This window comes from Setaria viridis, chromosome 5 (assembly GCF_005286985.2).
Source record: "Setaria viridis chromosome 5, Setaria_viridis_v4.0, whole genome shotgun sequence".
NCBI classification, from domain to species: domain Eukaryota; kingdom Viridiplantae; phylum Streptophyta; class Magnoliopsida; order Poales; family Poaceae; genus Setaria; species Setaria viridis.
The window spans coordinates 30,819,934-30,837,878 of NC_048267.2; the positions used below are offsets into that span (position 1 = coordinate 30,819,934).

Below are 17,945 nucleotides of genomic sequence, written 5' to 3' on the forward strand. Positions count from 1 at the left end.
CGTATGTCTTTTGCATGGACCTCATAAGTATACGCAAAGTACTTTGGAAACCTTAGGACGTAGGTTGAAGTGTGCGCCGTACGGAAGTTATTGGGCTTTCTTGAGTTGACGAATGCTTATGGGGCAAGCAAGCAAATAAAGCACCACGCTGCATGGACCTGCCGCATGTTAGAACGACCGACTTCAAGGGATGTCTCAGCTGGACTGACCTTGCTAGTACGGGCGTGTTTAGATACTTGGTTAAAGTTTTGTCACATCAAATGTTCGGATACTAATTAGAAAGATTAAACATGAGTTAATTATAAAACTAATTGCAGTGCTAATTCACGAGATGAATCTATTAAGCCTAATTAATCCATCATTAGCAAATGGTTACTATAGCATCACATTGTCAAATCATGAATTAATTAGGCTTAATAGATTCGTCTCACGAATTAGCCTCCATCTGGGCAATTAGTTTTATAATTAGTCTATATTTAATACTTCTAATTAATATCCAAGTATCTGATGTGATAGGAACTAATAGTCCTAGGAAACGAACACCCCTAGTATGTGTTCTCCTTGCACGCCTTCACGGCATCCATTTCAGAAGTACATTTCTGGTACTATTTGGATGACTTTGGGGTGTTTGGGAGACAGGGGCTAAACTTTAGCCCTGTCATATCGGATGTTCGAATGCTAATTAGAAGGACTAAACATAAGCTAATTATAAAACTAATAGCAGAACCCCTAGGTAAATCGCGAGACGAATCTATTAAGCCTAATTAATCCATCATTAGCGAATGGTTACTGTAACACCACATTGTCAAATCATGGACTAATTAGGCTTAATAGATTCGTCTCGCGATTTAGCCTAGGGATTGTGCAATTAGTTTTGTAATTAACTAATGTTTAATACTTCTGATTAGTGTTCAAACATCCGATGTGACAGGCTAAACTTTAACCCTGCCAAACACCCCCTTTGACTGAGTCGCAGGCTTGCAGCTTGCAGGCACGGATTGTCAATGCTGCGTGCTTTGTGTATAGGCTATAACTAGGTAGGAACTTTTTGGTCCACTTATCCATGTTTACTTTATACGTCCTCAGAAGAAAGATTGCGAAGTAAAAGAGAAATCAAAACGTACAATTCTGCATGTTTGGATCCATGTGTCAAGGGAAATAGACTCTTTCTTTTGCAATGAAGCAAACAGACAAATTTGGCTGCCGCAGTAAGCCATGTGGCCCATGTTCTATAAATTCGCGTAAAAAACATGTTATACATAACAGTAGCACCAAATACAGAGGCGATCGCTTATTGGATTGCCGGTATAGAGTATAGACAGATGCTATCAACTGCTCTCTTCTTTGCACGAGTGGGGGTGATCGGCAAAGGACTTGCTTGCTTGTCTGTCCACATATCCAGCCCCCTGCGCCGCCGCTTCGTTCGATCTACGCGCGGACGACCCGTCCGACCAGTCGCTGGCCACCGCGTCCCTCCCGGTGAGCCTCTGCACGACCGACTTGAAGCTGGACCGGTCCGCCTCGACGTGCACCGTCTCGATTATCTTCACCGCCGGCGGCCTCGCCTCGCCCGCTCTCGTCGCCATGGAAGGGAACCCAAGAACACAAGAGTTCTTTTTCACGTCGAAGAGAGCAAAAATGAAATGCCTGTGCAATCTCCGAACCCCCAGTCGCGCAAGAAAGCCCGTGCGGCGATCTGCCTCTTCTTATAGCCGGTCAGGGAGAGTTCGGTGGCAGATGAGAAAAAGATCAGCCGGCATCGGTAAAAAACTAGATGAGGTCGGATGAGACGTGCAGCCACCCTCCGTGAACTGGAGCTGCCTGACCGCGGCACGAGCGGCGACCGTACGGTGGCAGATACGTGACAGCTGACCGGGACAGTGAGGGAGGGGGACGTCACGGCAGCTGCACCGCGCCGCGGCTGCTGTTGCGCCACATATTTCCTCGTGTCAAAGTCAGCAATACCGGGCCGTCCGGCCGAGGAGGCTGCCGTCCTATTCGCCAGTCAGAATAGTGCTCTTGATGTTGCCTACTTGGCCTTTGACATGCCTCGCTCGACCAGTGATAGCTAACCGATGGGCGATCGCCCAAAACGTGGGTATTTGAGCGTTTTTTGCTCTCGCAGACCGGGCCGACATGGAGCTTTCGGTACGCAGAGATTCTCAAGTTAGATGACCCAGCAAGACATTTGCATATCTCAGCACTTACGTTACATCGGCTAAGGAATAAGATGCCAAAGGACGAATCAGTCGTGCAGGAAGGGTTAACTCATCAAGCAAAAGTTGAACTGTGGTCCTCTCGGCTGGTCACAAACACAAGCTATGCTCACACAATGGTGGTAAGTTCTCGTGAGACGCAGACAGCAGATGTACAAGGCTACTCACATACTGCCTGCGTCTACTGGAATCAGAATACCAGACAACAAATACCTATACCAGTATGGGGAAAAATTACAGTGGAACGAACGCACACGCATACAAAAAAATGGGCACACTGCTAAAAGTCTCAAAAATATTTTATACAACAGATTCATAGGCTGGAGGTGGAGGTGGCGGCGATGCCTCAGTTGACGATGGCTTATCCGTTGCCTCGGGTGTCTCTGTTGAGGGGGCAGAGGTCGCAGCTTCAACGGGTGTAGCATCAGGTGCACCAGTGCTATTGGTATCCGCTGCAGGAGCTGGAGCAGCAGCAGCAGCAGGATCAGTGTTGCTTGCTGCATCTATAACTGGTGCTGCTGTGGCTTCCTCGTTGCCTGGAGCTGCTGTGGCTTCCTCGTTGCCAGGTGCTGCTTTAGCTTCATCACTGCTGGGAGCTGCAGCAGCTTCTGCAGACGGGGGAGCTGCATCGGCAGCTGTAGCTTCCGACGGCTTTGCCTCGTCAGTGCCCTGCGATGGAGCAGGAGCACTTTGATTCATGGGAACTCCTTGCGCCGCAGGAGCGCCTTGAGCCATGGGAGCACCCTGAACCATTGGGGTGCCTTGAGGCGCAGTGGCACCCTGAACCATCGGAGCACCTATAGGTCCATTTGAGGCCGGTGCTGCATTAGGTAGGCCAGGTTTTGTGGCAGACTTTTTAATCACGATCGGAGGTGCAGATAGGGGAGGCATCCCAGGAGGAAGTATTTCAATGGGAGGCTTTTTCTCAGTTTCCCCCAAGCTGGTGAGCTTTGGATCCTCAAGAGAAGCCAAGAACGCTGCTGCGGCATCGGTTTTCACTGTTGGTGTGTGATCCAGCTCCTTCTGTAGCATCTTGTTCCATGCTATAACCAAGCTCCTTAATGATGGACGACCATGGGCCTGGAGAATCAATTATGCTAGTAAGCATTTAACAATCATACTAACTGTGGATTAATAATTTAAGAAAAATAAATAAAAAATGAATACTACAATAACAGTAATGGAACAGAATGGAAGGACAAGAGACTGCTTTATTACGCAAAGGGTAAAACCCATAATGGTCCATATCTCTTGATAGGAATGGGTAATGCATGAAAAAATTCAATTCAACAGAGAACTTACTTGAGAATGTAAAACCGCCTCAGCCAACATTCCTGTGTCCTGCCATGCTTTCTCCATTAGGGCATTATCTCCCAGAACTGCAGCAGCAAATGCTGCTTCGCGTCCATGGCCAGCTGCGATCAAATTGGTTACCAAACCCTGGGCAAGTACACTGGTGTTAGTGGTTATTCCTATGAATTTGTGACAACTCACAGATAGCAACGTACTCCCTCCGTCCCAAATTATAGGTTGTTTCAGCTTTTCTAGGTGCATAAATGTTTGTATGCATCTAGACATACACTATATTTAGGTGCATACAAACATCTATGAACCTAGAAAAGTCAAAACAACCTATAATTTGAAACGGAGGGAGTATTGTATTTCCAACAGGTAAGGTCAAGCGTGTCCCTCAAGCCATGTTCATGCACATACATGGAGTGTGTGCATGGCAGTGTCTTCCAGCATTGAGATCGAAAGGAAAGGCACAATGCAACACCAAAACAGAAAGAGCAAAATCAGGCCTCAGTACGCACTTGCACATGAACTCTGTTTCGTCTTATATTGTACCATAAAGCTGTACTAGTCTACTAGAAATGTTCTCAACTGTATAATGACATTTTAGCCACCAAACCTTGTTGCCACTATGTTCTTAATCACCAATAATCATCATGGATAAGGATAAGTTTCCAATGTAAATTATTAGCCATAAATTGTGGTCAAAGTAACATACCGACAATCTAGTAAGCTCCCCATGGTTTGCAAGACGGAGTGCCAAGCCTCTCAGCATCTGTCCATGCAGAGCTCCCTTTACAGAAGCTGCAGCAGCTAATCTCTTTAGAACTTCACGAGCAATGTCAGATTGTCCAGTGGCATCTGCTGCATCAATAAGGTCAAAAAACTCCTTGACAAATTTCACTATTCCCTGAACGGCATCTGCAAGACTTTCTTGCTTAGCTTGCTTAGCTACCGCCAAATTAAGAATCTGTGTAACATCAGTGACGTCAGCAGCAGCTGTTTCTTGTCCCACATCTCGGCTATTGCTCATGGTCAATAAACAAGCAAGTGCTCTTTTGAGGTCATTGCTCTGCATCGCAAGGTCGAACTCCAGCCTGAGGGATATCAACACAAATTCAATTAAAGAAAAAGTCTGTAAATGCCCAGCAATAGTTCTTAAATCTTAACATCCTTACTCTGAGAGTACAGTTAACTCGAGGCACGTCCTAGCATGTTACAATGCCATCTAAAACACAAGGCTCAAATCAGCGAAAACAAAGGTCTTACCTCTTAGATATTCCAGGCAAATGAAGAGCTTCAGTGGCATAGCCCATACCCAGCATAAACTGAGCCAGGTCATCATGATGCTCTCGGCCAAGTCTAGTTGCCCTGCATGATTGGATATAATATAATTATTATTCTTAGATCCTAAAGACAGCAAGAGGCAATGCACTACACACATACCATTTCACAGCACTAACAGGATCTCCATATGCTGCAAGGCAACGGCATCTTATACCAGGATGGCTGAGTGATAAGGCATGTGCACACATATACCTTTTAAGGAACATGGAACATTTCAGAGTCACATCCAGGTAAGCATGTCAAAAGGAGTAACAAAAGGCAACAATTTGTAATTTATTTGTATAATTCAACAGCATCTTATTGTGCATGAAATGTTCCATGTTCAGGAGGGCATATATTACCTGTCAACAAGCCAGAGAACTCCATCTCTGACACCAACCACAACAAGAGGTCCAATAGGTCTCTTCTGCTCGGGAGGGAAGCGAGTTACCGCAACAGACACCCCTCCTCCAGCAACAGCAACTTCAGCATATCTTCTGTCATCCAGTTCTTTCTGATATACTGAATCATCTCCATCTAACTTGGATTGTTTTGGCACTATAAATGGTGGTATTGATGGAGAATGCTGAAAGGAGGCTAAACGAACAACCTGGAATAACAGTGAAGGATGTAAGAAGAATACATTATGCACATCATTCACCAGTATACAAATGGATTGGCAATTTTCCTAAAAAATAACATTGACACAGAAGCTCATTAACGGAGAATGCATTACCGCATTAGCTAAATGTATTCTGAAGAGATAGATTACTACTCAAATTAAAATTCTCTGGTCCTGATTTTTCAAGATGGCTTTGGTTCACAGAAGATTTGACAATAACTTGTGGCCGTGGAGAACTTTCATCTTCAATTTGCAAAGGGGTAGAATAGTTACAACAATAAAATATTTTTTTCTCAGCCGATATTCTCTGCATTACGCAAATATAAGCACTCAAGATACAATACTCTGTTTCTCAAACAGAGACGGCAGCCTAAAAATTTGAAGTATTATTCCATACATTTTTATCTAGTGATATAGGAGTGTGAAACTATTTTTTTACCCGTTTTGCAAATTTCTTTTTCAAGTGCAAAACGATGAAAGGATCAAGGTCTCTTTCTTTAATGATTGTGGCCTTTTTTAACTAATCTGCGGAGTTCTATACATGTCAATTTTTCTTTTAGAAAAAACTCATCTTCATATAGCTGGAAAATCAAGTGCAAATAACTCCGCCATCAACGGTTCCTTCCTCGGCTAAGAATAATGCTATCCAGAATTGCAATTATATAGTTGTAGATAAGGTAAGGCCCTTCCCCTCTAATGTAGGATTTCAAAAATAAGTACAGCCAGCTACATATATCTGAAGTGCTGCCCCTTACTCATTTAGTGTATGTTACATTTTACAAGGTTCGATGTCTTCGTTCATTGATCACTAAGGTGAAGGGTTGGTGCCTCAGAAACAAAGCTAATGATGCGGGTCGTCTTTTTTTTTACAAGTGTGACAAATCCAAAACACCAAAAAGAAAAGAACTGTGTACGTGTGTATAAAGAACTTGCACATACAGGAAAGTACATATCGATTACATCAGTTCAGAATTTCTTATTATTTGGACTAACTTTGGATAACACTCATGAAAACAGATGTCAGTATATCGACAAAGAAAATGAGCACTAAAGCATGCAGTATACTGAATGTTGTACCTGCAACATTGGTGGTCTTAATGATATTTTTTCACTTGCAGTAACCTGGGGAGCTTCAACTGTGATAAGAGCCAAATCTCCATGCTCTGCAACTGCCTGACTCTGAGCTTCTCTTGCTTTCATTTCTTCTTTTCTCTTTTTTGTTTCAATGTCAATAGCTGCAACTCCAGCGTCAACAAAGACACACCTGGGAAACATTGTTTACAATATCAAGGGACAACGCGTGTTGCATGAGCCATAAAAAATTGAAAAATACTGTTTTCTTAACACAAGTCTACCTAGACTACACATTCCACTAAATATGCAATTCAAATCACGGAAATAACAAAATCTCTTCAAGATTTATTATTTATGGAAGTAATCAGAACAAATCAACTGCATGCTCAATAACTTAGCACTATCATTTTCAGTACCATTGAATGCATTTCAAATTTTAAAATGTCCTAAAAAGTGTCTCCAAAAAAATTGAAATTCTTTGTTACAAGCGGCCAACAGGCTACAGCAACTCTAATTATTGAAGGAATCATAAGTTCATAAGCATCGTATGTCATCATCCATTTCTATTTACAAGCTTGCATCACAAAGGCATAGCACTGACATATCTGCCTTAAAGAGGCCTTGTATACCATGGGAACGCAAAAAAGGAACATTATGATTGAAGTTATTATATGCAGAAGATCAATATCTTACTCGATTGTTGTTGGTGTAGCCACAAATAACTGTCTTCGATGCCAAACAGCACCAGTTGCAAAGGGAATTGAAACATCTCCAAGGTATCTGAATTGGGGCCTCAAGGACGAAATTACAATATACTGCTGATAAGCGAATGCACAATACTCAACAGTTTGGTCCCACACTGTCCACTCAGGTTGTGCAAGTAAGCCACTTACAGGCTGATAGGTCTCCCAGCTGCACCAAACAATGCAACTTTAGTCTAACAAAGATGTTAGCTGCAAAGATCATTGTCTAAGAAAGCAAGTGTTACACAATAAACTAATTCTACTGGTACATCAGACAATGTATCAGCCAGAATAAATTATATGGATAGCAAGGGAACCAGGAAGCACCAAGCTCTAGAAAAAAAAAAGAAAAAGAACAAAAGAACAACATGCAAATCTATACCTGTATAGCTGGAAATTTTGTGGAGGCCCTTCTTTAGAGGAAAATGGATCATCAGAAGCAAAAGATGATCCACTTCCACCAAAACCTGATAAGGGCATCGATTGAACAGTTGATATAGCTGTTGCTGTCAGAGGACTGATTCTACGAGATGTACGGTATGTGACACCAAGCAAAGCACCACCATGCAAACCAATAACCTGAAATACCACAATTATTAAACTAGACAGAAAAGTTTCTGCTGCTGAATTTCTGGCAATGGCCAGAAAGTTAATGGTTTCTATTTCACTAGTCCATCAAAGTTATTTACAAGTGGAAGCAAGAAACTCAAACTAGCAAACGCCTATGTTGCTATTGTTGTTGCTGATACACAATGCAAGTACCGCATGATATGAAAGGAGACAGCAGGTTTCCAAATGAAACCAACACGACGATACAAGGTAAGCATAAAGATGAAATAAGATTCAATACAAAGAATTGTCAGCACGTTATCTCACTATCCACCAATCAGAACTTTTTTTGCAATCGAGCAAGCATAAAAAAAAATGAACCAATGATATAAATCACAAACTGTAACTTTGACAATATCGCTCATCAACATTAAACTAATTCCTTTGGAGGATAATGGCATTAAACTGCTGAACTTCTAAACCACGTAGATTAGGAGAAAACAATTTATTATGTCACATAAGTAGGTAACCAGAGCTCAGCAGTTCCCAAGAAAAAAAAGCACTGTGTTGCTGTTCCCAAAAAAATGCAAGCTAAGTTTGTTAGAAATTAGAACAATGTATGAAATGTAATTTAACTTCTTTAAGCTGAAGATCTTCCATCACAGGCTGCTACTGCAGCATATTTTGGACATAATATAAGGGTAACTACAAATGATGGTGCTTCGTAAGTTCAGATTTCCATCAAGATATAAATAAAAAAAAGCCGTTGAAATTGAAAATCAACTTGGTGCTAAAATATTAAAACTTCAAATGAAAAGGGGGCAAGGAGGGAGGGAGATCACTGACCGGTTCACTACGACCATCAATTGATCTCTGCAAAACATGTGCTGTTCCGTCATCTAATAAGATACGCACTTGTACTGTGGCAGCAGAAGCAGCACTAGCTGCAGCTGCTGCTGCTTGAGCTGCTGCTGCAGCTGCTTCTTTTGCCTTTTTAGAAGAACCGCCCTTCACAACAAGAGGCATTCTTGGAGCCAATGCGCTCTCTACCAAAGCGTATCTGTCACGACAGGTGTCCCAGGCAAAAAGCTTCCCTGTGCCTGAATCAACAACTGACCAATCACTTGCTTTGTATACAGCAAAAGAAGGAATGTCTGGCCATACAATTGCTACATACCTGCAAGGAAAGTATAACATTTATCATTAGAAAACTCATTTTAATCTGGGAAGCAACTAACGATGTTACAGGTACGCAAGAAATAGGATTTTGAAGAACTGAAGCAGGTCACAAACCAGACTAATGGTGATGGGTTCCAGCTTAGCTCATTCAATGAAAAATTGTTTTCTCATGATTTGATCCCTAAACCATAACAAGTAGTAATAAAAAATTAAAATATTCAAATAAATCAGGGATCTTGTTTTAGGGCCTAAATCATTTGCTTTTCAGAAAATTTGTTCCAGATAAATTCAGGATGAAACCGGTGGGAACCAAACGACTCGCCAAGTTTCCAACAACACTAATGGTAAATGCAAAGCAGATTAAACATAAGCAGCATTTACTTCTAAGCTGACAGGTTGGACCAAAATAACACAGCTCATAACAGCCAGTGGCTACCTTTGTACTACTAGAAAATACATGAGGTTAAAGACTAGTGCAACAATAACCAGATGGATTCAAATTCAGATGAGGCCAATATGTTGCGTAGCAACCACAATCTGCTTGGAATGGGTAAACCAAATACAGCATCTAGTTTTATCCTAAGTCAACCTTTTCTACCTTTGACTATCAGTATCTGAAATTTATATAAATTCACAGCGCAATACTGGCATTACTAGATTGATTATGAACAGTACTTTAAAAATATATAACTCTTTCATTTAATACAATACATTTTTATAGGTATAGCTAGTCAAAGTGTCATATTGGAGATCATGGCGATGTCCTAATTGCCATACATTTATGATTGGGGGAAGTAGATGACAAGATGGCATGCATATCACTTACTTTCCAGAACTGCTAACTGAAAGGACCGAATAGGAATCATGGGGAGCAGGAGTGCTGATATGCTTCTTGGTCTGCTTTACTATCAACTGATCTATTGATTCATTCCTTGATCTTCCTGTATCAGATGCAACACCAGCATTCCCAAGGGATGGATTTGCTGTGTTTGACAATTGGAAATTCAGTAACTTAAGTTCTCTTTCCACTATGTAAACAGCAGAATGTTCCTTGTTTCCTGTCGGTGTTGGTAAAGGAGCAATAGCTGGAAGTGCTCTTGGATCAAACTCGCTTAATATGATACCAATATTAGTTCCAGTAGCAACAAGATGGGGTTGCAAGGGGTGTGCCACCATGCAATAAACCTAGAACACAAAATACAGTCAGTTAGCAACACACTTGAGGAAAATGCATATATAGATCAGCACTTGCACAATCTGTATATAGAAACCAGCAGCCAGCAGTTACACAATCGAAAACAAGATTCAGTTTGAAGAAATAGATCAAGCAAAGATTATATCAAGTGTTATACCACTCCAGTCTCTGGGTATATCCAGTTGACATCCACACTTCAATATTATACCAGCACCACACATCCTCTTGAATGAGAGGGCTTTTTTTTTTTCTCGAACTACGCAGGAGAGCTGCGCGTCATTTCATTAAGGTAGAAGAAATAGTACACAAGTCTGGAATTGAATGAGAGGGCTGACCTAAAAAACATGGGTACAGGTGGTTCCTCACTTTGTGCTGAAAGGTTACCTTGCTGGTATGCATGATTTCTAGAGGTTTACCCACAACCAATCAAGCCATATGAGACCAAAGTCACCAAAACATCATTATCAGCTTGAACTGTGGCTAATCATCCTTAAAAGATTAAATTAACTCTATGAAATTTTAGGCGTAGTTTACTTTAATAAGCAAACCTTTGGAACAGTACATGCCACTTCCATTTTCTCTTTTTATTATATAATGATATTTGAGATGAGTTCATGTCCCACAGACACTCAGTATCAATGTTGAGATTTTCCTTGCAAGGGCACAGCAATCAATCTCTTGAAGTATAGCAAAAAAGAAGGGGGGGGGGGGGGGGATCAAACTATGCATGGCCTAACCCAGAACATTGCAGTTAATAAGGCAGAGTTAAGAGAATAGAAATATTGTATATTTTCAGAATGTGTTAAATGCGAGATCAGAGACAAGAGCTTAACCACATCTAATTAAAGCTGCTGAAATGGCAAATTAGCATGCTCCATTAAAGGAATAACAACAGAAGAATACCCTCAGTTTCTTATGCTGTGCCAGGACCTGTGGAGGAACCAATGATGACAATTCACAGAGTGGTCTTGTTAAAGCAGAATAAGTTGGGTGTTCAATGGCCCTGTAACAATACAGAGTGCACAACAGTGTAGATAAACCATGATTAGGATCATTACAGAAAATCCGCAACTAATACTTCTTTAAACAGGCAGAAATATGTACCAAATATGAGAGTCCTTCACACAAGTTAGAATATCAAGGTTTGGTGCACGAGGATGACACCATGATGCAACACTATGACAAGCAAGTTTAGGTACTGGTTTAATGCGCCTTATTTCCTGCACAGCAAATGTGATACTGTAAGCTCTACCTGAAATATGAAATAATACAATCGCATGCAAATATCTAATACGAGTACCTTGAAAGTAACAGTATCCCATATGGCTAAAGTTTTATCAGCCCCTATTGTAATGAGCTGTGGAGCACTCCCCATCACCCTTGAAAGTTCAACTGCAACCACACCTCCATCATGGGCCTTGACAAATACACATATAAAAAAAGAGTATTAACCAACCCACATGCTAGGTAAAGTTTTTTACAAGTTATATACAAATGTTCTGTGCCATTTCATTTTTCGTTGATCCATAAACAACTCAGTGTACCAAAATTGGTACCTTCATACTAATCTTAGGCACAAGCTCACGTGAGTCATGGATATGATCAGCGCTCCATAATATCAGCAGGCCGTCGCTTCCTCCAGAAACTAAATGAACCTGAAGAGAATGCAATTATTGTTAATGGAAAGATATAACAGTACTATCTGAAGAAACGAAATCAGAATTAACAGCAATGAAATGTCAAAAAAGCAAAACATGCAAATAGAAGTTTGCTGTATATGAAAGCAACAGAAAGAACATACTTGTAACCACTGAAATAAAGCAAACAGAGTCAAAGACAATACATAGTTATGCAAAAAGTTACCTCACCGGCTGCAGACATGTATGTCATTAAGCAAGCTATAGCTCCTTTATGTCCACCTGTATACCTTCGCACAAGCTGCAAGGATCAAAACGCTCAGTTTAAACTCCAGTAAGCCAGTAAGGAAGAAATGGGGATAGGGTAAAGCACGTTTAACCTTCCATGTCAACATTGAAAGAACTCTGATAACGCCATCAGATGACCCGAAGGCAACGAGTGGGGCATCACTTGAAGATGATCTGGAGAGGAATTCCATACTGCAAAAATGAAAGTATAAGGCTTCAAATTACATGCTACACAACAGATAGATGTTGAGTGAATACAGCATAAGCCATTTGCATCATACTCAGTCCCAAATTACGATTCGTTTTAGCTTTTCTAGATACATAGCTTTAGCTACGTATCTAGACATACATATATCTAGATCCATAGCAAAAACTATGTATCTAGAAAAGCTAAAATGAATAGTAATTTGGGACGGAGGGAGTACAAACAAAGAATAAGGGCAAACAGGAGCTACTTTTGATCTAGTATTGGTGGTAATTGATTTATCACAAGGTCTCAGGTGGTCAAAATGTAGCAGAGAATCCAACAGCGGCAGCATAAAGTTGCATTGACATAAGGAACAGGCTTAAGATTAAAATGGTCTAGACTCTAGACTACAAAAGTGCTATGCAAAATGCCATTAAAGGTCAAGGGCAACTGAACCATTCGTCCATGGATGTTAGAATTCATCCAAGTTCAGGTCCAGGTTACAGTTGATAAAGAATTGCTTTAGTTTTAACAGTACCAAATGCAGTCATGCAAATGTTTGTTAGCAATACCCAGTGCAATCAATATCTATAATATCATAACGTTAATAATGGAAAACGATTGTTTATCTTCCATGCCTAATGATCCAGGATATCGAAAGAAGTACACTGGTGCTGACCAATCAGAGTATCTTATTAGGTGACTTTATGATACGTAAGATAAATGGTGTGAAGGAGCCAAATTGCAGGAAGTGGCTTATAGGCCTAAAGCGATGGTGATGTAGGTTAAACCCTCAACATCAGAAATCATATAATAGGTTTGCTTATTGTGCTCCTTGGATCAACAACCCAAAACTGACATATTAGAGAAAACCAACCCAATATTCATAATTCAATTAGGCTCACCTAAATGCCATGAACAAATGAACAAAGATGTGTAGAAATAAACATATCTTATTAGAGAGAGAAAAAGTATCCGCACCATAGAAGTGATCTGTTGTCAAGCTCTTGTTTAGGAACATCACGACCCCGCATAGTCACCAAATCCAAAAATATGACTTTGTTCTCACAGCAAATGACAACAAAGTGTCTTCCTCGTGTCGACGGTGCAGGCGCACTGAATGTGGAAGCTTGTTGATTGACTGCAGTTGGGGCCTCAGCAGCAGCAGAACAATTGCGCCAATGTTGCCAAAAGCGAACATCGTCATCATAAAAGGAAACCTGCTTTACACTTGGGGAAGAACAGTAGGCCCATAGGGAGTCAGGTACAGGTATTATGCACATGATCATCATATTATCAGACAGAAAACTCAAATCGATACCTTCCCCCTCGAATGGCCTCTGTGGGTTTCCCTTTTGAATCTGCACAAAACATTGCAAATGGGTGCGGTAAGCAAAAAAGACATTTGTCCGGCTTGAAAAAGGGTAATGAACAAAATGAAGATAACAACTAAATGACATATATAAGAAAAGTGGAAGGGATGGCAAACATGTGAAAGCAGAAATGACAAAAACAACAGTATAACTAGAATCAACAAGGATCTCGAGGTCAAGGGTTTGGCATGTTGCAGATAAGTAAGTTTTGCAAACGACATTTGAAACATAAAGTTTGGTGGTTATATCAGAACAGTACTTAATACAAATTCTTGCTGCATTCGAACATAAGTGCAAGCCCAAGTACAAGTTGAATGAAATCATACACTACCAATACACTATAGAGTAATCTCAGGGTGTTGTTCCAACTAGCGATGAGTACATGAGAAGAAGGTTATTGACCTAATTTACAGTTTATCCATCACTATGGGATCACGTTACTACAGGAAATTAATCAAAGTTATCTTCTACAAGGGCAGAGCAATGACATGTCTGACAGACCTAACTCGTGGTAACTAGTAGTTAAACAAACGCCCATTTTAACAAATTAAGCACCCATCCATCACAATTCAGCGGGTGAATAGCATTACCACTGAGCATAGAGACCCACTGGCATGCCCAAACCACCAATTACAATCGAAACGAGAATTAGTGCGCCACATACCATCTCCCTCAGCGAGCTTCTCAAGCTTCGCACCAACCAAGCGCCGCTCGTCAACGCCACCCGCCTTCAGTTCATAGATCACCTAAGGAATTCCAAAGCACCGTGAGATCAAATGAGCCACAAACAAAGCTTCAAAGCGGGCTCTGTATAGCGAGATCAAATTGGCCGAGCGCTAGAGAGTCCCTAGAAGAAAGCTGAACCTGGCGGTGCTCCCAGTCCCAGACGGAGACGCGGTCGTTGGCGTCGGCGGTGACGAGCCAGGGGTGTGTGGGGTGGAGCTGGATCTTCACGACCTTGTCGCTCGTCGGCCGGAACGCCCGGAGGCGGAGCATCTCGCCGCGGCCGCCGCGTGCGGCGGCGGGGTCGTCGCGGGCGAGAGGCGGGCGGGGGCGGGAGCAGAGATCTGGAGTCTGGAGATCTGGGGAGGGAGCAAGGAGGAGGCAGTGATGTTTGGGGAGCTCGGGGGTGGTGGCAGGTCGGGAGATCTGAGTTGGGACCTGCAACGGTGAGAGGGGAGAAAGAAGGAAAGAGAAGAAGAGCGAGCGAGATGAGCTGGGTGAATGGGCTGGTAGTGGGCCTTTTAGCTCCGGCCATGACTATTACAAGTTGAAATAGATGGGCCGAAATGTTAATGGGCCTATTCTCCCGTCGTTGGCCTCGTGGTTGCGGGCTTGCGGCGACGAGGGGCTCCACGGCTGCTCTCATGGCGGCGGCGCTGCTGATGCTGCTGCTGGTGTCGCCGGCTGCACCGGACACGTAAGAGCAGGAGACCCACCGTATGTTCGTGGAGTGGAGGCCAAGTACAAGAAGAGCTATAAATACGCCGGCGAAGAGGAGTGCCGGTACGCGGTGTTCAAGAACAGCCGCCGCCGCGTCGCCCGGGCCAACGTCGCCGGGGTGACCTCATCCGGCCTCAACGGTCTCAACGGCCACGCCAGTGAGAAGATCTTCGGTGGGCGCGGGGTCCGGATGGGGGAGAAATCGTACGAGGAGGAGGCCCGCCGGATGTTCGTTGGGTGCAAGGCCAAGTACGGGAAGACCTACAGAGACGTCGGCGAGGAGGAGTGCTGGTACAAGTTGTTCAAGGCCAATCGCCGCGTCGTCGTCAAGCTCAACGCCGCAGCCGCTGGGGAAACAGCATACGGCATCAACCAATTCGGCGACCTCACCAACGAGGAGGTCCGCGAATGCTGCGACGGGCGCGGCGGGGAGATGGAGGGAAAGCTCAGTGCCAGGTGCCAGGCTGCCACTGCTATACTTGTGATGCCTCCCCCGCTGGGATTAGCTTCAAGTTTCGGCAAAGGGTAACAGCGATGTGACGTGCCGCCACTGCGGGAAGTTCCAGCGCCACTGCTGGGAAAGCCGCCAATCCGCCCTCGTCGAAAGCTGCGGCACCCCCATCCCCCACGTGGGGTGGCGTAGCTACGCCAGGACCATCCCTCGGGCCTAGCACCGACCGCGCTACTCCGCCAGGCACTCGATTGCTGCTCCATTCCCGCCCTCGCGCTCAGCAGCCATTACGAAAAAGATGAGGAATTTTTTTGCAAATCATCAACTAACTACAACAATTTAACTCTCAGGCTTGCGAGTTGATTACGAAAAAGTTGAGGGACTTTTTTGCAAAGTAATCAAAATATTAGGTATAGATAAAGGTATATTGGAAGAAACAACTGTAGATAAGGTATAGATATAGGTTTTTGAAGCTATCCTGTTTTAATCCACGTAGTGCTTCGAGAGATGTGTGTGCGTGCCCAAACCAATCAGAAGGAACCGTCAAATTAAAGCTCCTGACACTCGCGGGGGGCTTCACCCGGCCCAATTGCTCTCTGTGGCCCGCCCCGTGCGCTGCTGCTCCGCGCGGCCCAGTTACTCCTCTGCGCGATCCGCTCGCACGCCCGGGTTCGGCTCCGCGCGGCCCGCTCAGGCCGAAGCTTCCCGCGGGTTTTGCGCCGGAAATGTGTAGCCCGCCCTTCGATGTTAGGCCCAAAAAGATGGGCAGATGGCTTTTGCAAATGAAAACAGAATGACTTTTCATTTTCAGTGAAAATCGGATCAGAACGAATGTTGCAGAGCACGTATCGACATCGTGAAAAAGAAATGTTTCACATAGTAGCACTGATACTAACTAGTAACCACATGTATGGCCTGTAACAGAAGAACTGAACTCCGTTTTCTCACAGTACTTTTTTAATTTCAATTTGTGCTGTTATTTGTTTGACCACCTTTTCGACTTGAAGCTAACTCTAGTACTCCACCAATGAGCCAGATCGGCTGGTCAGAAACAAAGAAAAGAAGGTGAAGCCACTGTAGATAACAGATATTACATGAGCTACCTGAACAGTGTGAACCAGGACGGTAATCCGTTACCTGAACACGTGCAACGTGCTATACTGAGTGATTAAGCTGCCACTGAAAGGGAAGCAACCGCCTTTATTTAGCTATCACAGGGGACACCTGAACTTTCGAGAAAGCAAAGGTGAAAGAAACGTAAACGGCAGAAGAGGGGGCATGCACTGGTGCTAGCCTCTGCTAGTAGGATGTTGCCGCCAAATGCCACGAAACGGAGAGGGCCCTGGCTCTCTTTTAACTAATTTCCGCAACCTGTATATACTGTGTCAGTTAGGTGTGAAAGATGCATTGCACTAACAGAAAATCATCGTCATCTGTACAAAGATATCGACGGCATCATACTGAGCATTAACGATGCGATGGCGAGCGGTGGCCTAAAGCTAAAGTTTCACGTGATCATCATCTGTTTTGGAGCTAGGACCGGTGTCTAATCAGTCTACCCGATCGGATCACTGGGCCGGTCCTCTCGAGGCAACCAAAATGACGACGCGACGTCCCATGTTCGTTCTTCATTTCATATGCGCGGTGGTAGATAAGGCGCACCTTTCATGCTGATACTGTGTGAGACGTATAACCAACAACCGTTGCACGACGACGATGCCTATACAGGGACTAGCCAGTGAGCGTCGTTTTAGATGAATCGCGGCGATTCCTAACATGTAGATGATGGTGTCCTTCAATTAAGTCGTCGGCGGCAGATGCAATGCCCAGCCAGCCAGCAGAGACGACGCCTCACGCCTGGCACCGGTACACAACTCCACATGAGAGTGTCCTTTCTTCAAAGGCCATATCATGTCACGTTGCCTAGAACGGCACGTACAATACTCGATTCGGACACTGACCTAAGCCGATCGGCGCCGGCCGGTGCCATCCAAGTCATGCATCGTCAGACCAACGTGGAGTGTCTCCTCTCGTTAAGCACCGCACGTACCCAATGCAAAACCACGTACGCATACACCCAATCAGGCAAACACGCCGTCAGATGCATCCCGGAATTCGCCGGCAGTACATACGATCGACGACGAAAGGCCGACAAGCTAGTCGCTAGGCATGTAGCGCGACGATGATATCGCCGGATGACCCGGAGGCGGTTAGTACGCAGAGGGGATAGATCGAGCCCACACCAGTCACCTTGGTTGGAGACGTCGCTAAATATCTCGGCCCTTCGCCGATCCACGAGGGTCCCCTGCTCGCCCACTTGCATGGCGTCCGATGCGGTGGTGCTGGTGGGCCGGCCGACGATGGGTTAG

General features: G+C 43.8%; 1 protein-coding gene and 1 pseudogene across 2 annotated transcripts; one reads left to right on the top strand and one right to left on the bottom strand.

The window, feature by feature from the left end:
- Nucleotides 1-2,252: 2,252 nt before the first annotated feature.
- LOC117855807 (uncharacterized) lies at nucleotides 2,253-14,849 on the bottom strand. Of its 2 annotated transcripts, XM_034738192.2 has the most exons (21): nucleotides 14,547-14,849; nucleotides 14,347-14,428; nucleotides 13,631-13,670; nucleotides 13,291-13,539; nucleotides 12,215-12,314; nucleotides 12,061-12,135; nucleotides 11,754-11,852; nucleotides 11,498-11,614; nucleotides 11,302-11,417; nucleotides 11,101-11,200; nucleotides 9,829-10,187; nucleotides 8,670-9,000; nucleotides 7,657-7,853; nucleotides 7,225-7,443; nucleotides 6,535-6,721; nucleotides 5,198-5,445; nucleotides 4,956-5,048; nucleotides 4,779-4,880; nucleotides 4,228-4,606; nucleotides 3,519-3,656; nucleotides 2,253-3,296 (listed from the first exon to the last, which is right to left on the bottom strand). In XM_034738192.2, the coding sequence occupies exons 1-21, from the start codon at nucleotides 14,676-14,678 to the stop codon at nucleotides 2,517-2,519; spliced, it is 4,143 nt and encodes a 1,380-aa protein (XP_034594083.1). In that variant the 5' UTR covers nucleotides 14,679-14,849; the 3' UTR covers nucleotides 2,253-2,516. The 2 variants fall into 2 exon arrangements, with proteins under 2 accessions (XP_034594083.1, XP_034594084.1); XM_034738193.2 differs by lacking the exon at nucleotides 14,547-14,849 and having other exon boundaries at nucleotides 13,291-13,529; nucleotides 14,347-14,426.
- A 200-nt stretch (nucleotides 14,850-15,049) lies between these two features.
- LOC117856419 (uncharacterized) lies at nucleotides 15,050-15,654 on the top strand (annotated as a pseudogene).
- Nucleotides 15,655-17,945: the final 2,291 nt, after the last annotated feature.